Here is a 24771-nt window from a genome sequence, read left to right as displayed (position 1 = left end):
TTGACCGACTTTGACCTGTTGTTTGGCTGAAGTATTTGGCCCAGTTTGACAACAGAAGAGGCTGAGTTTGACCACAGAAACAAGACAAGTTTGACCATAGAAGGACTGTTTGACTGCAGGTTTGACTGTGGGTTTGAACACAAGGGTTGACCACAAGTCCGAGTTGATTACAGGAATCAACTGCAGGTCCAAAGTTGACTGCAGGAGATAAGTTGACCAGATTTGACTACTTGGGTGGTTTGACCAGCATTGACTAGCTGATAATTTGACTAGGTTTGGTTGGTGTTTAGACTTGGATTTTGGCACAGATTTCTAGGCAATTTTGGATTTGTAAACCTTGTTGAAGAAAATCTCCTAGAAGAGTTGTTGGGATTTCTCCCAAGTTTGGGTTTCTCAAAGAAAATTCGTTGTCTCTATTGTGCATGGCTGTCTCTTTATGATCTTAATGTTTTCGCTACATTATTGTTGAGATTTTCTGTGTATAATTCCTCAATGATATCAATGACATAAGGATAAATTGTTAAACATCATTAGGTAGTAATTATCATATCAGAAGATTAGTTTCTACTGTGCTTATTGTAGAAAATTCAACATCTATAAGCAAGGACAAAATCCAACCACAAGAAGCATTAATTCTATACCTAGCCATTAAAACATATAGTTAGACCTCAACAAATAAATATTTAAATTTTCAACTACACATCTCATCCTTTCAAAATCCAATATGCTTTCAATAATTGACAACTAATAGAAGAAGCAATGGCAGAAGTGGGAAGTTCAAAGTACAATTCCTAACAAAAAACTCACTATGCTAACAACGGCATTAATTAAAATAAAAATCTAGTAACAAGAAATTAATTGATAACAGTATCAACATCTTTCTGTGTTTCATCTTTTTGTCTATTAAAAAAATACACACACAAATTAATCCAAAGCAAATCAAACTAAGAAAGTATAATTTTGATAATAATTATCATCCAAACAAATAGTGCTAGGTTAATGGAGAAAAACGGGACAGAGAAAGTTTGGTATTTAGTGCACTTTTTAACATCTCAGATAACAGGAACCTAAAAACACAAATATTTTACCACCTTCTTCTACAAACCTAACACCCATCAATCCCTTGACCTAGCAGATTACAGATATTCTGAATGAATGCACAGCTAGGTTCTTAACATTAATTAGGAGAAACAAAACATAACCAATATCAAAAAAATGACACAAAAAATTATGTCCAATCAAATCAGTTCTTCATTAAAAAAATTTAGAATCTACTTCGACTCATGTCCTGGGATAATGGCCCAACTAAGGAAATTCCATGTACAACACTGAATCTGATCCCACTAATCAAGCCCTCTTTGGCTGATCTGGATCTCCTTGCTACCCCCTTCCTCAGACCAAACACACTCAGGTACCACACTCCTCACTGAGATGTCTTTCTCAATCTTTGTGTTGTTATATGGTGCATCATCTCCCTCCCCTCAGCCTTGCTTATATAACTTTACACTGAGCTAAATCCCTAACCCTAATCTCAAAAGTGATCAATGGCCAAAATTAGATCTCACCTCACTTGAGATTAAGGGCTAAGATTAAAACATAATTATTGAAGTAAATACATTACTTTTTCCTAATGTTTCTTTAAGTCAATTAACCAACATAATAATTATGTGTTTCCGAAGACTTAAGCCAAGTGACAAATTAACTTGCTCACACTAGAGCAAGTGGCTAAGGATATATAAGGCAACTTCTGAATACCTCAACACTTAGGCCTGTGCAGAAGTCCCTGCCAGAGTTACAAACATTGACAGCATAGAACTAATCTTGCATTGAGAATTTCAGGCACGAGTTGAATAATTCAGTTTTGCATTCAATCAAAGAACTAGTCAACCAGTAAATTTCATACAATTTATGAATAAGAATAACCAGCCAGTATTGCAAGGAGTGGCATTGTGAAACATTTTTGGGAGAGACTCACGTGTTGGAACAGTAGGAAATTAACAATACTTTCTGTAGAAATGTGACCTATATCCTAGATAAGCTAAGCATTCAACGAAGAAGACATTGTTTCAGACATCAGTAATACTACTTTCAAACATAAATAAACAGATTGCATTGTATCGAAACAACATACTGGTTTATAATCACAGTGCATGGCATTCCATCCTTTCGCTTCCCCTTGCAGACACCATAGTCCACCGAAGTTCCCAATTTCACAATTTGGTCAACTGCAAATACACTAAGAGAAAATTCACCTCCCTGCAAAACAGGTTAGAAAGGGCTTTAAGACCTTTTTCTAAAATTCAAGTTAGCACACAATTGAACAATAAAGGATATAGCAAGACTGGTAATAAGAAACGCATTTTGGGTTATCGAAAAGCTGCAATGCACAATAAAACAACTAAAATTATATTAAACAAACATTATTCTTTAGCGAGGATCAACAAAGTGAGCTTGACCTGGAATAATACAAACACTTGTGGTACATCAAGTCCCTACATGATTTTTTATGTGCTTACCTGTTTTGGAAGGTATACTCTATATATTTAATGCCATAATCTAAATTTGATTTTTCACTTGGATAAAAGATAAGAATGGTTCCAAGCTCCGGAATGGTAGCACAAGTCACATAGATTGCATGAAAATAAGAGAAAATGAGCCATTCCCAAGTTGACAAACTACAACCACTTGACAACTCTTGATTAAGCACATCTATCTTTGAAAATATATTCACCTTTATAATTAAAATGAGTATGCCTGATTCCACTTACAATCAAAAGCCGATGATGCCACTTAGTAATTAGTGAACCAAAAACTTACTATCCCAAGGATATTGAAGCTAACCTTGTCCTCACGGCGGATTTTGGCATTGAATATTGATAAGATACTGCCAGGTGATTCCTTCCAGTGACGGGTATATGCATCACCAAATAAGAAAAGAGAAATAGTAGTTTCATCAAGTGATCCTAGTTTCCATACAGCAAAATTCTTCCCAGTGCTACTTAATTTGGGATTTCCTTTTTCCGTCAGCACCCCAACTGTTGCCCAGCAGCCGGTAATATTATCACCCGTCATAGCAGTTCTGTCAGAAATTAAGATCAGTGCATGAAAATAGAAGAGAAACAGTTCTAAATAATCAGCAATGGCATGGGTCTCATGTTATCAAAACTTAATTCATTATAGGCAGTTTTAAAAATCCACCTCTAATAACAGATTACCTAATTGCCTGAAAACGGATAAATCGAATATCAGAGAACCGAGTGTTCATGCTCCCTGCAGACACCAACCGATTCCTGCAAAACCACACTTTTCAAATTTGTGACAATCTACTAACTGAAGTCAATTACAAGAAATTTTGTCACCGGTGTAATGTTATGATAAGCAGTAAGACTCAGAATCTGCCTGGAAATATATATATATATTTCAAAACTTTATATGTATCCACATGTAATGTCGCATATTTTGGAGGATATTAATAAAAAATGGATAAATATTATTTTATTAGAAAAAGACGGTAAATATTATTTTATTAAAAAGGCGGAAAATATCGATTTATTAGAGAAGGGGCTGCAGATACTATTTTATTAGAAAAAGGTGGCAAAAGTGAAATTCTTGTGGATCTCATTGCCACCCTAGCCAATTTTCTCCAATTTCAGTGAACGAACTTGCCACTCTAGTTGGATTATTCCCAAAGGTTATATCTAAGATCCAGCTGAGTTTATTTTCAGGCAAACTTCAGCATCCTTGTGATTTGAAAGAACTCTTCAATATTTGAGATATTTGCAGGGGTTCGTGGTCTAGACTCTATAGTATATACTACCAAGGCTGAGCTTATTTAGTGTAAAGGCCGAGTTCCTTAAACGATTCATATTTATTTTGGGTTGCCTATTGGCTATTGTTTCTGCCTTAAACCAGTGGGCCGAATTCACCAATACTGGAGCAAATCCATAGCAATTCCTTGAGGTCGACTTTTTGCATTGGCTGGAAATTAATCATTGATAAATCGGTCATTTTCTGGAGCAGAACATAGTGCTGTGGCAGATCTAGTTTGGGAACCAAAGGACATTGTTCAAGAGGCCGAATCCCTGCAATAAACAGTGTTGAGTACTTTTATGGCTACCTAGTCAAAGTTTCAGTTAATGATGGACGATTTTTCCTTGCCTTCCGTAAACTTAACCATTGTATATCATCTGGACCAAGTTCTGGGTATTTGAGGGTCGAATTTACTGTTATACTGGGCCGCATTCCCATCTTTTATTTTGCTATCTGTGTGTACACCCCAAGGGACTGACTTCAGCGTATTTGCGCGGCCGATTTGTGTACATTTCATTGCCGAAATCATTGACAGCTTCAGGCAGACGTGGATACTATCGTGCCGATTGGGATAGTTGGTACTCCATTCCCTGTGCGCGTTGGGCACCAAGTTCAATCTGCATGTAATGTTCCCGAGAAATTAATTGTCCAAGAGCCGAAGTAGTTTATCAATCCCTGTCGTATATAGTCATTAAGAAATAAGAAAACCCAAAAATTTAGACGAGTTTTGGGGCAGTTGGGAAAGAAACTTAAAATTGGAGTTTGGAGTAACTAGGAAATTTATAAATATAAATATAGGAGGGTTGAAATGATTTTGGATCATGATTGGATTGGATCTTTTATTTTTTAGCCTAATGCTTTGAGGGCTTTAAGACCCTTTTTCTCCTAAGTTCGGTGATGTTTCTCCATTCAATTTTGGTGATGAAAGCTTTCGCTTTAATTGGTAAAAAAAAAAATTCCCTCTATTCTGGCAAGCGGAGAACCAATCTATTTAATAACAAAGTTTAATCTACCTAATAACAAAGTTTAATGGAGCAGTTGAAGGGACACCCGAATTTCTTCTAAGGCTAGCCAGATTCGCACTATGCAGGAAGTCGAAGTCTTGCGAAAAGAAACCCCTGCGAGTTCATGTTGAGATGGAATCTCAAAACAAGCATGAAGTAGAATATCATATTTCTGAAGGAAACGAAGTATTTAATGTGCAGTAGTAAAATAACAAGTCTACCACTTTTACTTTATAATTTACATAATAATAATGGGAACCTTCATATAAATTTTAGCCAAATTGTTTTTATTTCGCTTAGCTTATTTTATTTTACAGGATTTTCATTTTCTTTTGATTTTCGTTTTGATGGTTTCATCGAATGAAATTTCTCACCAGCGTTCCAAAATATACTTTACTTGTGTAAATATAATCAATTTTATAATTTGTAATTATTAATATTTATTTAATTTATTAACTTTGATCAATTAAATTGTAATTAGTTTAATTTAATTTGCAAATTATTGTTTTATTAACTAATCATCCTACAAAACCATGGTAACCGAGATTATATATATAGATAAAATATAAATAATCATATATATATATATATATATATATCATTTTACATTTTAGATTATTTATATTAAATAATAAAAAATGGGTGAACCAGAGTGCACACAAGAAAACCTTTTAGGAACTTTTAGGAAACTTCCCCCGACCAAAACCCAAATCACGTTTTAAGTGGTTGTAGTTTTGAGAGCATGCAGAAATCAATTAAGAAAGAAATAAATAAATTATTTTAACGTCCACGAGGCTAAAGATAGCCTATGGGACAGATTGCTTTGTATTTGACCCTTTTTCTGTGAAGCTTCAAAATAAATGCTCCCAGCATCTCGACAAACCCCTCGCTAAATAAATTATCCCAAGAGCTAGCTGCCAGCATATCTGCATAACTTTCTCTGTTGTCTTTGAAGACCTCACATTTTAAAATGAAATATTTTTCTGTTTCCACTTTTCCGGAAAAACAAAAAATGCATACTCTTTCCTCCCACACTTCCTTTGGCCTTTTCCAACGCCCTATTTCACAACGGAGTTAATAAAAATTAGACTTTAACTGAGCAATGAGAATTTTGACTCTCCAAAAAATATTAAACTCTATATATGCTTTTAAAGTTCATTTAAAAAGGCCGTGGGGGTTTGGTCTAGCGACAAGTGAACGATTTGCTAAGTCATTCGTGCAGCTATGCAGGTCATGAGTTCAAACCCCAAGAATACCCGAGGGACGTTCAAGGCGGCCTGGGCGGACCCTCCTAGAGGTTATAGAGGTAGCCGATGAGATTCGACCCCGTGTAACGCAAGTACAATACCATTGCCGTTGCACGCATTTTTCCAATACATAGGAAGTTTTGACACCTTGATTTTGGAGAGTTATATCTTAATTTCTATTTGGCCAAATGAGGCCCAAGATGGCTCACTCGAAAGCTAGAACTATGGAGAAGACTTTGGGAGTGGTTGCATGACCAGATTTGGTCATTAACTGTGCCTAAAAATTAGCAGAAAATTAAGCTCTGCATTTGAAACCAAAACTAATTTTCTGGGATTTGTTTTTAATTTTCATTGACCCAAAGCTTCTGTTCTAGCAAATTCATTGGAAAACGACCTCCTCGGACCAAAGAGAACATCAAAAAAATCATTGGGAGACACAATTTTGATTTGTTTTATTTATTTAATTAAAATTTAGTTGGAGACTTTGTTTTTCCATTTTTGGCACTTTGATTTTTTGTGCAAAATCAATTCATTTTATTTCAAATTTGATTGGTTTTTGTAGGAGATTTGTTGGAGAGGATGAAACTAAAGCATCTTGGAGCATTGTTATTGGACCAGCAAAGATGCAAATTTGCTGCACCCAAATTGAGGGATCTGAACCACTTTCAACAACTCTCCATTTTTTTTTAAAAAATTAAACTATTAATATGAGTTATGAGAATGTGGAGGGGTTCTTCTCCTCTGCAACTTAGGAGCTCTTAGCACTTTTGTAATGAGATTTTGAGTTGTGGGTAGGGAGGAAAGCTTAGATCTGGTAAGGGGTTTTCTTTTCGAAATCAAGACTTTGTATTGAAGGTTGAGCCTACACTTTTGTAGCTCTTTCCCTTTAGTGCCAAAGCTTATGATTTGGGAAAGATTGTTGGAGATCGAATCAAGAAATGGAACAAAGAGACCAAGTTTCATCAATTTGTATTTAGATACTTTTATTTGTTAGAAAATCAGAAAGGCAGAAACATTTTTTTACATAGATAGTTACTTGTGACTTTCTTATCTTTATGTTCTTTTTATCTTTTAGTTCATCAAGCAGTTACCAAAACCAATAGCACAAATATCACAGACAAAAGATATAGGCGGATAGTCAAGCCAAAACCCCTATCTAGGAGAAAACCCAGTCAACAATTCTTCCTTAATAATAACTCCTTGAGATAATCCAAGACTCTTGACCTAGACTCAAACTTCCTCCACACCAAGTCAACCCTCTCTTCCTTCTTGCAGATGATAACTCTTCAGCAACAACTTCGACCTAGCAACAACAACTTGCAGCAACAACTTTGACCCAACAACTGACAGCAACAACTTCGACTTATCAAAAGAGACTTCAATCTCCTACAAGAATCCACACGAGAGAGAGAGATAGCCCAAAATTTTGATTTTCTCCTTTTCTTCTTCTTTCTCCAGCTTCATACTCCTTTTGCCTTCCTTTCTTACTTCGCAGTTTTCCGGCTCTTTCTTCTAGATATCGAACTTGTGTGTGTGAGAGTGAATTCTCCAAATGAATTCAAACTGCTTGTATACATAGACTTCTAGTGAGGTCGAATTACCCAAATTGAGTTCGACTTGATCTTCTTGAGGCCGACTTGGTGTGGAGGGGACAAATAGCCTATTTAACTCGATATTAATTCTTTTTACATGATTCAATAGCCCAAAAAGGGTCTCTTTTAATGGACAATGACTCTAACGACACAAAATAAATCCTAGAAGTCCTCAATGGGGACTTTGACATAAAACATGATGACCCAAGCATGAAACCCATGCTTTATTTGTCATAATAATAGTAATAGTAAATTATTTTTCATTCTCTTGACAAATACATTTATGAAGACCGAACCTAGTTACATTTTTCAACACTCCCTCTTAACTAGGGAGGTATTCATAATAACAAGCATAAGGAAGATCTCAAAACATATGAACTATGAAGAGTTTAGCCACTGCAATGCCATGGACTAGATTCTTGACCAGGGCAGCCTATCCAAGGTCCTTCAACAGTTTAGGCACTCATAGTGCCACGGACTAGATTCTTGACCAGGGGACTAAGATGGACTAAAGATTTCAGCCCCTTTAGATACAATCAGGCTTACTTATTAGCCATCAACCTAGAGATCCAGGTGTGTAACTGAGGTCAGAGCTCTATGACCAACGCCACCCTCCCTACTTCGGGATCCAAACATCAACACAAAGTGTCAACCAGATGTCCTCCCAGGCAATGTATCCTACACACAAAGCCTCAACATATCAAATCTCTCCCGATCAAACTGATCAATAACATCGAGCATGCTTCCAAAACTACGAGAGAGTTATTTGTACAATCACAACCCCAATCAGTAACAAACTTTCAAATACATAAGTAAACACAAACCTTCTGAGTTTCTTGACATCTTGATGTTGCCTTATATTTCATCACAGTAGGACTTCTAGGCTTTCCAAACAAATCTTAACGAAGTTTTCCTCGATCATTCAACTTCATTTCCTACTCCACATGCAGCAACCAAAACCAGCATTCCTTCTTTCAACGGCACCTCAAAATGCATTCTCCATTTTATTCTTTCAAGGTATCCATCATGACTATGATATGCCCTCCCTCTTAACTAGGGAGATTCCTTTCATCCAGGCTCTCTCTTAACTTAGGGAGCTCAACTTCTGTCTATAACATCGGAGAACCTTTCATGGCTTCCATCCTTCTTATCAGGGTCATCATGACCATCATCATTCATATAACTTTCTTCATCATGCTTGTCATATCAACTTTACTTACGAACATCTTCAACATCTTCAAGATTATGTACTTGCACAACCTAGACAGCAAGTATAACCAAATCTATAGAAGCATGAAGTTAACCACATCATACAATAATGGAAGCATTAGACTTTATACATCAAGTTCCTAGACTTAATTAGGTTCACAACAAGAAACACATACTTTTATACTTCAACTACATGTTAGGGTTTTGTCATAAACCCTAGATTCCATCATCAAGTCTTTGAGCACCTCAATCAAGATAACAACATTCATTATAGCTAGGGCTTCAATATTTCTTCCAAAGATATGAGATACTGTTATAGACATTTTTGTGCCTTGCATCACTGAGCATGAAATGTCAATAATTAAGGGATCCAAAGTCCCTAAACATGTTGTTCCTACCCCTAGAGGAACAAGGCCAGCAAACCACAGCAATTCACAAAAGTTCTCCACCTGAAAACACTCAAAAACAGGCCAATTCTGAATCATGTCAACTGCTCCACTGAGCATCTGCGCTGAATGTCAACTGCTCCACTGTCTACCTGCGTTGAATGTCAACTGCAAAGAAGGCTACCTGCGCTGAGCGTAACTGGACAAGTGGCAGACTCATTTCTCAAGGTGTCAATGCCCAGGAAGCTTCCAAAATGACACTTGGGTCAGGGAATTCGACTGGTGATGAGTAAGAGGTTCCAAATCTCCAAGTGGAAGCAAGAACCTCCAAGTGGACTCAAGAACTGAAGTGGGAGAGGACACTAGTCAGTTTCATACCAGCCTCAAGCTGACTCATCCTCTCTCCAAAACTCCTTTATATAGATCTCTCTCCATGAGGTCAAAGGAGGCTGGAATGTTGTGATTGCAAAGAATTGTTGTTGGTTTGTGGTTGGATCATTGGGTGTTTATGCTTTGAAAGGGGCTGAAGAAGGAATTCCATTCTGCTGGGAAGGAGATGCTGGGTTGGAGCCCTATGGGTTGTATCTCTTCCTGAACCTTGTTTATCAATAAATAAAGCTTCTTGGTTCTTTCCTATATGCTGGTGTATTTTGTATGATTTGCATTAGTATATTTGATTTACTTCTAATCCTGAATCATTTATGAATATGTATATTTGCCTTTGTGTTGTGTCCTTCTCTTGTCGCAAGTAGCTGTTCTCTTGTCACAGGTAGCTGTTCTCTTGTGATCTCGTGGGAATCGAGTAGCTGTTCTCTTGAGCGAGCAAGGAGGCAAGTAGCTGTGGACACCCAAAGAGGAGAGGATCTAGATCGAGGGACAACCGGAAGATAACGGTAAGTCTACCAATCTCCTCTCTTTCATATTTCATAAAGGAAGAAACCGAAGTAGCTATATTCGTTTGTTGCTAAGGTACTGTCACACCTTAGGTGGATAGGATCGTCCTGCATAGGCATTTTTCCCCACAACAAATTGGCGACTCCACTGGGGAAAACTTGTTTATTCATTTTATTTGTGTTTACATCATTGTTTACCTCATAGACTCAACAGCAACAATCGAACTGCTTTTCAAAGTAGAATGTTGCTGCTTTGATCCTTCACTGGGTTTTTGTCTATGATCTCAACAATGGACTCACAAATGACTTGATGATCCTTTGTGATAGTCTTTAGTACCCTCTCAAAGCATCCCTCTGTTTATACCTTGCTTGTGTTTCTGATTTGGCCTGAAACAGTTGATTTTTGAGCATTTTATGACCCAGAACCCAAGGGAAACGAGAGTTTCTCTTTCAGCGCAACTGCTGTGAAGGCAGTCTGCATTTCAACGCAGGTCCCGTGAAGGCTACCTGCGCTGAATGTCAAACTGACAGTGTTAGACTTGCGCTGAACCAGTTTAGCCTTGTGCAGCTGGGGTTCTCTGTCCTCTGTTGCCCTGTTTTGATCTCTGTTTTTGCAGCTTTTAACCAGCATAGATACCAGTCTGATAACCCCTTTTCTTTGCTTGAATTCCGCCTCATTTTTGTACAAAAAGACTGTAAGTGTTTTTATGTGTTTGTGGCGTCATTTACAGTTTTCCTTTGCATGAGTAAAGTAATCATCCTGTAGCCCTTGATTCAGATCTGATTGATTGATTGATTGTGATCTTAGAAGAGAGTTCATTGGCTGTTTTCAGTTTGATTATCATTTGCTTTTGCTTATTGGTTTGAATTTGTCACTTTTAAGTGTCGAAACAAGTATTCCTTTCGAAAAATCGCAAAGTGATTGTAATCCCTTCTACCCTTGCTGATTTTGGAAAAAGTAAACTTGTTTATTTTTCAGTCATTTAAAAGCAAATTCAAAGTTGTGCAAAAAGCTTTCTTTGTAGGCATTTATACTAAGAAAGTGAAAACAAACACCTGCATTGTGCATTTGCATTTTGATAAGTTTGCATGCGTGATTTAGGAAGAGTGCATTAGAGTGTGTTGATTGCTCTTTGAGAAAAGATAGTCGCTCTCTTTTCCCTTAGTATCTAGGATTTTCAAAGTTGAAAGATTATAAAGCTTGCTTATCATCTTAGACTGCATTTAGGAATTTGTACCATACATCTCGTGGTGATCCTGAAAGACAAACTTTAAAAAGATCAACTTAAAATATATTGAATGAACCTAACAACGCTTTGCAACATAACGCACAACATAGAGGTCTAGGTAGAGACGTGTTCCGGCGTCGTTAAACGTAGTGACTATCGATCTCTAAGAAGGTGGGTGATTCCTCCTGAGGGACGATAGCACTAATACGGACTTGTGCTCCCATGTACCGTCGCGTATATATTGGGAGACCCCTATAGGCATATATCATTTATCCTTAGGAAGCCGTGTCGGCCGCCCTACTGATCGCAATGCAATGAACACAGCATTCACGAAGATCGACCACCCGTACCGTAAAACGTATTCTGTGGTTTTGCGAAAAGTTTGGCACACCCTCTGCCTAGATCTCCAGAGCAGTTTCTTTTGGCCCTTTTCAGACTCTATAACAGAAAAAGTCCATCCGAGCATTTGTCACTTCGGGCTCGTTAAAACATCGAAGGAGACTAGAGTCATCTTTAGCTTTTTCTCGACTCTTTAAAAGTGAAAAAGCAAGTTGTGTCTAAAGCGTCGTTAACAATTTATTTTAAACGGAACAATCACCCTTATTCCCGCGTTGATCTTTAGGTTGAAAAGATGGAGCACACCAAACAAGGAGTTCCCCTTGATGGAAATCCTAGTCCTTTCTCCTCTTGGGGAGATGTTGGTGCGCCCCACATGGCCACATTGTCGCTTCCAGGACTGACAATTGGCCTACCAGTATGGCTCTTTTCAACCAATGTCGTTCAGAATACCACCATTCCTGAACAGTCGAGTCAACAGTTAGATCAGACAAGAGTTGCCCACCAGCCTTCCACTTCATCTTCCTCTCCTCCTTCCTCTTCGCTTGATGGAACTGGTCGTTCAAAGAACCGGGTTCCTAAGGAGAAGAAGGAGAAGAAGAAGAAAGAAAAGAAGCAGAAGGAGCCTAAGGCGACTGGGGGCAAACAAGCGTCATCTAACAAAAATCCACACACAGCACTCGTAAGGCCTAAATCGCCATGCGTCATATGCAAGGGAGACCACTTCCATAGAGATTGTCCATGTATCCCCCGGATACTAAGAGACTGGTCCCCCCGTTTGCACAATTCGGTAGCATCGACCTCTGATAGCCATGTCGATTGTTCACCGTCAACTAGTGGGAGTGAAGCTCCAGGACAGAGCGGGAAAGCTAAATTTCCCTGCAGACTGTGTGAAGGCGATCACGCCATCCACCGTTGTCCCTTCTTAGACGAGGCGAAAAGAGTTCTGGAAGATCGCCCGATATTACGAGCGAATCTTCCTCCTGGATATCAAAAACTCTTGCCAAGTCCCTCGCTAGTTGAGAATCCGGTTGACCCGCCCAGGTGGTCAGCCGAAGCACCTGTCATTGAAGATGAACCGTCTGAATCCATACCTGACGAAAGTCTAAAGGTTGAAACGGCAGTTGACCCGGTTTTGCCTTCAGAGGCTCTATCTTCGAATGACACCATCACAGAGGAGAGTAAAGACGACACCGTCCAAATTCTCTTCATCAGCACTGACTCTGATGATCAAGGGGGCAATGCCGCCATTCCTTTATCGCAGGAAGGAAGTTCATCAGAGCGCTATCCGGCCGTTTACTCGGTCCCACCACCAAGCAACCTGGTTGTGTCCTTTGACTGGAACCAACTAGGCAGACCCCGCTTGCCAGCTAGCATACCATTCAGAATTATTGTCCAAATATACAGAATGGTAATGGCTGGTACAGTTATTGATGAAGGGGCATCTGTGAGTATCCTTTCCTCTATTGCTTGGAAAGCGCTTGGTTCGCCTGCGCTTTTGCCTGAAATGAGAAATCTATCAGACTTTGATAAGGGAACCAGTCGCCCTTTAGGGATCCTCCCCAATGTGCCAATAACATTGAAAGGGAAGACCGTTCAAATGAACGTGATGGTCGTTCAAGGACCCTTGGATTATAACCTACTCCTTGGACGAGACTATATATATTGCATGGGAGCCATAGTCTCCTCACTCTTTAGAGTAATGTGTTTTCCGCATGAAGGAAGAATTGTCAAGCTCGTGGACCAACTTTCGTTTCCCGGATCACACATCGCAAATAGTCATATACCATCCCTAAATGGTCTATTCACGAAAGAAGTGTCTCAACCCACGGTCCGTCCTCCTGATGACCGCGAGTAATCCGGGAGGATATGACTAGAACCCAGGGGGCATGCGTCCTGGTCTGCTTCGGCAGAGAACTTTGGGTATAGGGTAGGTTTCCGCGGGAGAATATGACTAGTCTGTACCCCGCCCATGCTGGAAGAGGGTTATTCTAGAATAAGATTCTTTTGTCAAAGTTATGTGAGTTGACAGACGGAGTCTCTCACCGTTGTCTATTTCGGTAGACATCGCCGAAGAAGTGTCTTGTTTGCTGTGCAAATGAAACAATCTTTGGGTAACCTGAAAGAGGTAGGCCTTTCCTGGTAGAACAAATGTTTTATCTGCAAATTGAGGGGTAACCTTGAAATCGTACTTTATACCTGGGGGCATGCAAACCTTTTAGAGTGTAAGCAAGGGGCGGCTATTTATTTTTTAAATTTTTAGGTCCTTCCTTTAAACCTGTAGGTCTAACCCTTTAAACTCGTAGGATTAGTCGTTTCCGAACTTGCATAATGAAAGGATTCGAAGCAAAGCTTACGTAAGATCTAAGCTCCCTAAAAAATAGCATCTTCCATGAGACAATCTTATCATATGACTGGTATATCGAGCAGTTTTACCGCGGAATTTATGCTCGTTAAAAAATAGAAAAGCGAGATCCGAGCAGTTTTAGCACATAGTTCATGCTCGTTAAAAAATAAACATAAGATTGAGCAGTGTTTTAGCGCATTCAAGCTCGTTAAAAAATGAACCCATCCCGGTAAATAACCATTAAGAATGTAACCTGATCAACCATAAAAGACCTTGGTCGTGTTTGTGCACCGTCACCTCCACCGTTCATTTGGCCGATCGTTTACCTCCATTTGATTGTTTACCCATTTTGAGGAACAGCTGCGAAGAGTGATTTCACCTAGCCATCCTTGTGACGCTACCGTGATTGGAAAATTCCAACCTGTACCTGGAATCAGCTGCTAACCCTGTTCATCACTCGTTCCTCGAAAGACGAGTCTTCTTTAAGCTCTTTTCAACTGACTCGTAAAATATGAAAAGATTGCCGAGTTTTGGCCTTCCAGCTCGTTAAACGACCGGAAGAGCTATCCCTCCTCTAGATTTTAATCTTTTTGGACCTGAGGGGTTATTGCACAAAAAGATCGAGCGCTTGTTTTGTTCGGCTCGTTAAAACTATCGAAAACTCATCCCTTCTGTATTGTTTTATACTTTTTCGGACTTAAGGGATTAGATGACGAAAAAGGAATTTTGGAGTTAACTTTATGTACCTTTTCAGACTCTCTAAAAATGAAAAGGACCGAGTTATCCTTGTCGTTAGACTCGTTAAAATCATTAAATAGCGACAAACTTGTCTTTAGACGAGAACGAGTTTCACTGTCGCTAGGCTCGTTAAAACATAGCGATGGGCTTGCCCGAAGGGCAGGTTATAGAACAAGCATATGTTATCCTCCTCAAGCTTGACAAAAATAAAGAGGTACTGGTCAGCAATGACTGGGGAAAAATTGGGAAAAATCAAGAAGTCTTTGATGGTAGCAGGTCGCTCTTGAACATGACACTTTTCCTCCGTACCACATCGGGTTGGGTTGTTTCATTCACCGGTCATGTCACCATGGTCTTGCCACACCATCCATATTTGGGGTAATGCTACCAATCCATCGCATCAGTGTCGCCATATGTTCAAGAGAAGTCGTTCAGAAAGAGTCAACCAGGTCCCATCCACTGCCATACATTATCCTTCATCCATTTCATGACCGCCACCCTGAATCATATGTTACAGATCGTTTTCACCTCCATTAAAATCATTAGCTCCGTTCCGTGTCACTGATGTGGGATTCATTAAGGCCCTCCTTTGACGGATCGCTTCTTGTCGACATCAGCTCATTATCCAAGAAGTTGATCTAGGAACAACCCCCTCAGTACTTTGAAGCTTGCATGCCTCAATGGCAAGTTTCTCACTTCCGGCGACAGGTATACATCAATGACCTTCGACCAGAAGATTTTGCGTGGTGTTCGACGCCAAGTCCTTTATTCACACCACGTGAATTGTACTGCAGTACCTTGAGGGTCATCATCATTATCGGTGATTCCTCTCGCGCTTGTTAACGGTTTACATCATTGACCGGTAATCAAGCGATGTCTTTCCATGTTCGACTTCAGCGCAATTCTCACATGGATCGACTTGTACTTAGAGTGAAGATCGAACGAGTTTGAAGACCCCAGATCTAGTTTCATCCATCCGGGCTGCGATATATATTCAGGAAAAATAAAGACATTTGACATGTACATCATTGCAACAGATGATCATCCTACTCAAAGGATGATAGTTTCGCCAGAATTATCAGTCTACCATCAGACGATCGTCTGTTCTATGTACCAAAATGTATTTATAAAGCTGAGCATGGGAATGCCCGCCTCAGCTAGATCATGAAAGCAGTATGAATCATAATGTATTGTATTGTATCTTATTACAGGTCTCCTCCCAGCAAATGGATGAACTTCGGACTCCCCTGGATAAAACATTTCACCCGATAAACGGCCTCATACTTTAGGGGGCAACTGTTATAGACATTTTTGTGCCTTGCATCACTGAGCATGAAATGTCAATAATTAAGGGATCTAAAGTCCCTAAACATGTTGTTCCTACCCCTAGAGGAACAAGGCCAGCAAACCACAGCAATTCACAAAAGTTCTCCACCTGAAAACACTCAAAAACAGGCCAATTCTGAATCATGTCAACTGCTCCACTGAGCATCTGCGCTGAATGTCAACTGCTCCACTGTCTACCTGCGTTGAATGTCAACTGCTCCACTGTCTACCTGCGTTGAATGTCAACTGCAAAGAAGGCTACCTGCGCTGAGCGTAACTGGACAAGTGGCAGACTCATTTCTCAAGGTGTCAATGCCCAGGAAGCTTCCAAAATGACACTTGGGTCAGGGAATTCGACTGGTGATGAGTAAGAGGTTCCAAATCTCCAAGTGGAAGCAAGAACCTCCAAGTGGACTCAAGAACTGAAGTGGGAGAGGACACTAGTCAGTTTCATACCAGCCTCAAGCTTACTCATCCTCTCTCCAAAACTCCTTTATATAGATCTCTCTCCATGAGGTCAAAGGAGGCTAGAATGTTGTGATTGCAAAGAATTGTTGTTGGTTTGTGGTTGGATCATTGGGTGTTTATGCTTTGAAAGGGGCTGAAGAAGGAATTCCATTCTGCTGGGAAGGAGATGCTGGGTTGGAGCCCTATGGGTTGTATCTCTTCCTGAACCTTGTTTATCAATCAATAAAGCTTCTTGGTTCTTTCCTATATGCTGGTGTATTTTGTATGATTTGCATTAGTATATTTGATTTACTTCTAATCCTGAATCATTTATGAATATGTATATTTGCCTTTGTGTTGTGTCCTTCTCTTGTCGCAAGTAGCTGTTCTCTTGTCACAGGTAGCTGTTCTCTTGTGATCTCGTGGGAATCGAGTAGCTGTTCTCTTGAGCGAGCGAGGAGGCAAGTAGCTGTGGACACCCAAAGAGGAGAGGATCTAGATCGAGGGACAACCGGAAGATAACGGTAAGTCTACCAATCTCCTCTCTTTCATATTTCATAAAGGAAGAAACCGAAGTAGCTGTATTTGTTTGTTGCTAAGGTACTGTCACACCTTAGGTGGATAGGATCGTCCTGCATAGGCATTTTTCCCCACAACAGATACCCTACTACAATATATTGCAAACCCTAGAGGCAATGCAAACAAATATTGTTCTACAATGCATCCAACAACTTTAGAACTCATATGTTAGACTTCTACTAGGATTTAGAGCAAGATCATAGATTTCATACGTGAGTCATTAAGCTTTAACAATCAAAACCAATCACAACACAATTTTTTATAAATCTCAGATTATCACATTGTCATCATATATTAGAGAATTGGGCTTCTACTAAGGTTTAGTTACAAAACCCTAAAAAACACTATCATCCTAGAGAATCAAACTTCGACTAGGGCTTAGTTCCAAACCCTAGGACTCATGACCATCAACAATTAGGTCAACACATATATCTAAAATTCCATCATCATGCACAGGCATATCATAACATATGTTAGTCAAACCCAATGACACAAATATAAATATATTAAAGTTAAACATATAACAAACTTGATCGGACTAGGATTTTGATCGGACAAACACACATATACCTACAATTTCATTTCTATGACATTATGAGTATTGCTTATACACCCTAACAAAGCCTAATGATCTAGGGTTTCAATACATAACACAAAAAACCCTAATACTTCAAAGGTTTGAGATTTCAGATATCACAATTCAATGCTAACAAGTTAGGGTTTTCATAGCCATATCAAAACCCCAAACATGACATCATCAAAGCATCAAACATATTTTTTAGACTTCATCAATAACCCTAAGTAAGCTAGGGTTTCACACATTAACATCGACATACCCTTAAGTTAGGATTTTACAAAGAACCTTTTTAGGGTTCCACAAGAATAATCAAAGATATGAAGGCAGATTTATCTAATGATGAATCACCCAATCAAGAATCTTTATGATTCAAGAGCTAGACACAATAATGTTAGTAATGTAGAAATGAATATACTTTTATCATGAAGAGAGCAAAACTTGTAGTGTAAGGCATACCTTTTGTTTCTTAACAAACCTTGTAATTTCAATGCTTTGTCTTGTGAGGTCTTCTTCCATAATCCATGAGTGTTCAGCAAGCTTTTCCTAAACAAGGAAAATATGAATAGAAATGTGATTAGTATTTAATGCAAACAAACTTAGATAAGTAAGGAAAACCAAAAATGAAAAGGTAATACAAGGAGTAGATACTTATCTTTGGAAGTTGGTGAGGGCTCCCTCCAAGCTCGAGGGATACCTATAACCTCATAAAAACAATTCAAAAATGTTTTTCCAAAATATGTTAAACCTACAAATACTAGAAATCAAACATGAAATAACTAAAGCTTAGATTAAAGGACTTAGTAGTGTAAGTCCCTTATATCTAGTTCTCCGGCTTTATTCGTCTTTGGAGATCATTCTTCAGCAACATTAGCTTGGTTCCTGTTCCTTTTCTTATTCTTTGGATTGTCAGGAGAGTCACTTTTATAGTGACCCATTTTATGACATTGGTAGCATTCTATTTTGGACATGTTTGCCTTCCTTCTTGGCCCTTTTGACTTCTTGAAGTTTCCTTTCTTGTGATAAGGGGAGTATGCATTTGGAACTTTCACTTCTTCATTGTTGGTTACTACTGAGATTCTCATCTCTTCTCGGCTGCAGGCACTCCAGAATTGTTCAAATGATGGAGTTTCTTTCCAGCTATTGAGTCCTCAAGCAAAAGAACTCCATGTAGGTGGCAATCCCAATAATGCAGTAATCACTAGCTCTTTTTCCAGTACAATCTCATCTATGGCTAGAAGGTCATCTCTAATTCTAGCTATCCTTACAAAGAAGGAAGCCATAGTGTCATCTTTTGTCATTTTTGTGGTCCTTAGTTCATTCTTAAGACTTGCTACTTGACCGATGTTCTTGATAGTGAACAATTTTGATAAGGCTTCATACATTTCTTGAGCATGGTCTATGTTGGAAATGTATGGGACAAGATTGTCCTTTATACTTTCTACCATTAGTGTCATAGCCAATATCTCTAACTCTCTAAACTTCACTTTATCTGCATCACTAGATCCTTCGATAGGTTTCTTCACTTTTCCTCTGACCAAATCCAAGACTTTGTTCTTTTCAAGAATGAGATCAATTCTCTTCTTCCATGACCTGTAATTTGATGCTCCTTCTAATTTGTTCTCTCCCTTTATTGTGTTAGACATTGTCCTTGAAGGTAGTAAGCTTCTTTCCTTATAAGATCTCCTTATATGATCCCTTGCTCAATCCTTTTGAGGTTTCTTAGACTCCTTTTAGTAAATCCTTAAATTGCCTTTTTCCTTATTCACCTTAGCTCTGATTCCATGTTAGAAAATTAGAAAGGCAAAAAGATTTTCTTATATAGATAATTACTTGTGACTTTCTTATCTTTATGTTCTTCTTTTCATCTTTTAGTTCATCAAGCAATTACCAAAACTAATAGCACAAAGATCACAGACACTGAATATAGGTAGACATCCAGGGAAAAAACCCTATCTAGGAGAAAACCCAGTCAACAACTCTTCTTTAATAACTTCTTGAGATAATCCAAGACTCTTGACCTAGACCCAAACTTGCTCCACACCAAGTCAACCCTCTCTTCCTTCTTGCAAATGATAACTCTTCAGCAACACCTTTGACCTAGCAACGAAACCTTGCAGCAGCGACTTCGACCCAGCAACTAGCAACAATAGTAGCAGCAACTTCGACTTATCAAAAGAGACTTCGATCTCCTAGAGGAATCCACACAAGAGAGAGCTAGATAGCCCAAAATTTCGATTTTCTCCTTTTCTTCTTCTTTCTTCAACTTTGCACTCCTTTTGCCTTCCTTTCTTACTTCTTAGTTTTCCAACTCTTTCTTTTGGATATCGAACTTGTGCGTGTGAGAGTGAGTTCTCCAAATGAATTCTAAATGCTTGTATATATAGACTTCTGGTGAGGTCGAATTACCCAAATTGAGGCTGACTTGGTGTGGACGGGACAAATAGCCTATTTGACTCAATATTAATTCTTTTGACATTATTTAAAAGCCCAAGAAGGGTCTCTTTTAATGGACAATTACTCTAAAGACTCAAAATAAATCCTAGAAGTCCTCAATGGGGACTTTGACCTAAAACATGATGACCCAAGCATGAAACCCATGCTATAATAAGTCATAATAATAATAATAATAATAATTTATTTTTCATTCTATTGACAAATATATTTATGAAGACAGAAGGGCAATACTTGGGAAACCCCCATTTTGGTAGTGCGGTCTCGTTTGCCCATTTCACATTTTTCACTCCCCTCCACACACTACAAGCCCTATTTCATCATCTTCCCTCTCTGGGTCCACAAGGTTAGTACTCCCTCCCCTTGTCGTCATGTTTGGGTTGGTCCTGGAAATGTTGCCTCAAAGGTTGATGCGGCTAAAAGAATGTTAAAAGCATATCATAGCCACAACCAAGAAACAAAAGAAAAGAATGATATAAAATGCAAAAGATGGTCGGGACATTAAAATAGCACATGGGCAAAAGCCAAACATGACCTCTACCCCTTCATTATGGCCATCACCCTGGTTCATAGGGCCCCATGAGTGCCCCCACATCATTGAGGAACCCCTGCACGTCCCAACCCCTGGTGGGCGATGAACCTCCCCATCTTAAGGGGGTAATAATTGCTTATATCATACAAAACATGCTCACATCTCCTGGAGCCCTAAGCAGTAATACAAAGAAAAACAAATTAAGAAAAGGCATAAGGCAAATTAAGAAGGGTGGAAAAACAAAGGTCGGGTAACTCATGTATCCATGATTGCTCCCTCCTACATGTTGAGAAATCCTTAGGGCAACATAGTTAGGGTTTTATTAATTTGATTTCTCTTTCTTTGACACTTTCTTGTGATGTTTCTTATTAATTCTTCTTTGCAATTATTATATTCTTATCATCAAGACAAATGCCAAACAATGAAGATCACAAACACAATAAAAAACACAAGATGTAGGCACTCAACCAAGGCAAAACCCCTCTCCTAGGGGAAAACCCAAAAAAATTCTTCTCTTCTTTAGAATCAAATCAAATGAGACAACCTAGACCCTTTGACCAAGACATAGACTTCCTCCAATCCACCAAGTCAACCTCTCATGTAGACAAGTCAAACTTCAGTCAGATTCTCACAAGTCAACATAAATCATCCTCCCAAAATCTAAGTCAAACAATGTCTCAGCCCTCACTGCAGTGTTTCAAATCTCGGCCTACAATAGATCGAACCCGCAAAAACCCTAGCTTGCACGTTTGGCAAAAGAATGGAGCATTTCAACTTCTTATTGCTAGATAAAAGTCCATTCTTCCTTCGCTTGTCTTGTTTCTCCTTTCTTTAGCCTTCACACCTTCTTCTTGACTTATTTCTTGTTCCTCTAATAGCAAATCAAGTTCTTGAATGGATGTTCTCCCAATAGGTCGAATGCACTTCTATTTATAGTGGTGGTAGCTCCCTTAATGAGGTTGACTTGATGTACTTGAGGCCGACTTGATGGAGGATGGTTTACATGACCAATTACACAAAAATAATAATTAATTCTTGACTTAAGAAGCCCAAGAAGGGTCTATTACATGATGACAAGGACTAAGACTTATGACACAAACCCTAAGAGCACTCAATGGATGCTTTGACCTAGAAATAAAATAAATAAATCATAAAACCCATGCTTATAAATAATTTTCTTTTACAATAATTTTTCTTTTCTTTTTTTTTGACAAATACATTACATCATGACTCAAATACAATTATGAAGACCGATACTAGTTACATTTCTCAACACTACATCTGTACACCCAAATATGCAGACATTCCTCATCATTACCATCCTTGATCCCATGGCATTTGGCTTTGAGGCCCCTATGTACCTATCCATCTCATCATTATTCACATGAACCACATCAATTGAAGGATGTACCTTGGACCTGTCTTACCCCTTAGGGATTGGGAACACCTAAAAGGGTTGTTTATAACCCACTCCTAGCTAGGGAGGTAACATTATTACAAACCTAAAGCCCCAAATTTGGAAGGGAAGCCCATTATGAATTCCCATTTGTGTCATTGATTAACAAGCTTGGTTCACTTAGATGCACTAATAAATTGTTGTACTTGATGGTGAGAAAGCGCATTGGATCTTATATGTCATTGGCAAGTGGTTTCATCATGGACTGGGCAACTTAATTAGGGACCAAGCCCACCAGAGGATCATATTGACACCACAAGGGATGTGTTGAGAGCCATGGGACTCCATCAGGTGTTAGAGAAACATTTCATGCCATGGGCACCTTCAACAGTTCGTTCATTACCCCACATTATTTGTGAAATGATGCACTTGGACCAGCGTGCCCCGGTCGGCTTAGCATGATCATGGCAGTTGATCCAAGGCCCAAAGGAGAATTCTCACCCTTAAGGCGGGAGGGCAGGAACCATCATCAGAGCTTTCATTTGGAGCATTGTACAAGTTTTTCTTTCACCTAGAGACCCATGAGACCAACAGTTGTGCCCCAAACCCACTTTGGGGCCCCACATGATGACTTGCATGGAAAATTAGGTGCCATCCCCTAATTCATCTTTATTGGAGCCCTCTCTCTCATCATGGCACTTAGAGGACTCGACATGCCCCTCCAACGACCCTACTTCATCATGATGTCATCAACATGGCTTGCATATGGATTGCTAATTCATAACTTGTGATAGCTACTTGGTCAGCTTGTGACCAAGACTTGTTTTTAGCACATTATTTTATAATTTTGGGGGCTCATTAGGCTAATTCGATTTAGAGACTCGTATAAATAGAAGTGAGTCTCATTTGTGAGAACTCATCATCATCACTTGGGATTTTCAGCCCTCTTAGGCAAATTCACATTTTTTCTCTTGGACCTTTTGGAGTATCTTGGATGCACTATGATATTTGGAGCTGATTTTTTGTCTTGTCTTGGGAGCTAGTTCTTGAATATGGATGGATATATTGCATGGTTCTTTTGTAAGTGCTCTTGTTGATGAAATCTTTCTTTGCAAATAGTCTAATGTATGTAATTACTACAACTAGAGTAAATGTTATTGTGCCCTAATTTTGTTGAAGATTGTTGAGAAATGTAACTAATATCAGTCTTCATAATTGTATTTGAGTAATGATGTAATGTATTTGTCAATAGAAAGAAATGAAAATTTATTATAAAAGAAAAAATTATTTTTATGAGCATGGGTTTCATGCTCTATGTATTTAGTTTCTAGGTCAAGCCTCCATTGAAGGCTTCTAGGGTTGAGTCATAAGTCATTGTCAATGTTTTTATATTCCAGACCCTTCTTGGGCTCATTGTATCAAAGAAAGAAAATTAATTTATGTCAAGTCGCCCTGCCCTTTCTCTTCAAGTCGGCCTCAAAAGGAGCTTCAAACAACTATAAATAGCCATGCATTCGACCTATTTGGAGATGTAGCATCAAGCAATTCATTCTGAAGTTTGAAGATTAGAAAAAAAGAGTGAAGAAGACTTGAAAAGGAGGCAAAACCAAAGCGAAGGAAGGAGTGGCACTTGACAAGAGAAGGAAGCTGAAATTCCACGTTTTTTTGTAACACGTGCAAGCTAGGGTTATCGCAGGACTAATCTGTTGCAAGCAGAAGTTTAGGAATTGCAGAGAGGGCTAAGACCCTATTTGACTCGAATCTTGGAAGGATGACCTATGTTGACTCTTGAAGTTTGACTTGTCTACATGGGAGGTTGACTTGGTGGATTGGAGGGTGTCAATGCTTTGGTCAAAGGTCTAGGTTGTCTCATTTGATTTGATTCTAAAGAAGAGAAGAAGAACTTTTGGGTTTTCCCCAAGGAGAGGGGTTTTGCCCTCGCTGAGTGCCTACATCTTGTGTTGATTTGTCTTCATGTTTTTGGTAGTTGTTTGATGATAAATAACATAATAATGACAAGATTAGAAGAATACAATTAATCGAGTAAAAGAATGTCACAAGCAACTATCAAGTTAAGAGAAATCATCCTAAGAAGTTGCCCTAACGATTTCTCAACAAAGATAATTTTGAAAGCTATTTGGTTGGCTCTTGCAGATGTTATTCATGGTGTACTCATTCATTATATTTGTTGCCACTAACACTTTTCATGATTGGGATTGGTCCCATTCTCACATTGGAATTGGATAAATTCACATCATATGGTTACTTATAGAATATAGCATGTAATGAATGTTCCTAGTGATGAAATGTTATTTTTCTTTATGAAACTCCATATTCTAATAGTGGGTAATTATTAAAAGGTGGTACCTAGGGCATCTTTTAACCTCCTTGAGGACAAACTTGGTTTATGTAATGCATCTAGGACTCCATTAACCCAAGGGAGAACGCACTGGCATAAGTCATTTAGTGATCAACTTCTCTTTCCTCCTTTTTTTCTCCTCCCAAAATTTTTGGCCCCTTTTCCTAGGACGACTAACTAGGGCATCAAGCGAAATCTATTAGAGGGTGAATCTCCCGATTTTGTTTGGACAACACTCTTCTTTGAGATCTTGACTAGAGGATCTCCAATTTTGGTGGATTTCTCATGGTCATCTATCCATAAATTCTTATGC

General features: G+C 38.8%; 1 protein-coding gene across 3 annotated transcripts in view; it reads right to left on the bottom strand.

Annotated features, from left to right (window-relative positions):
- LOC149186591 (uncharacterized) overlaps positions 1 to 24771 on the bottom strand; it is an 82627-nt gene that overhangs the window by 44711 nt on the left and 13145 nt on the right. For 2 of the 3 annotated variants that reach the window (XM_089411059.1, XM_089411060.1), the window contains exons 3-5: positions 3216 to 3290; positions 2842 to 3079; positions 2132 to 2256 (exon numbers count right to left, since the gene is read on the bottom strand). In XM_089411059.1, coding sequence (XP_089267185.1) covers positions 2132 to 2256; positions 2842 to 3079; positions 3216 to 3290 — 438 coding nt within the window. Of the gene's footprint in view, positions 1 to 2131; positions 2257 to 2841; positions 3080 to 3215; positions 3291 to 4117; positions 4566 to 24771 lie in introns of those variants that run through there. The other variant, XM_089411061.1, reaches the window with a different exon arrangement.

The sequence above is a fragment of the Pinus tabuliformis genome, chromosome 3_1 (genome assembly GCF_031772625.1).
Source record: "Pinus tabuliformis cultivar Carrire ecotype Pingquan chromosome 3_1, CPIR1, whole genome shotgun sequence".
Lineage (NCBI taxonomy): Eukaryota > Viridiplantae > Streptophyta > Pinopsida > Pinales > Pinaceae > Pinus > Pinus tabuliformis.
The sequence above is the reverse complement of the archived record's forward strand: the minus strand, read 5'-3'. Positions and strand labels throughout refer to the sequence as shown.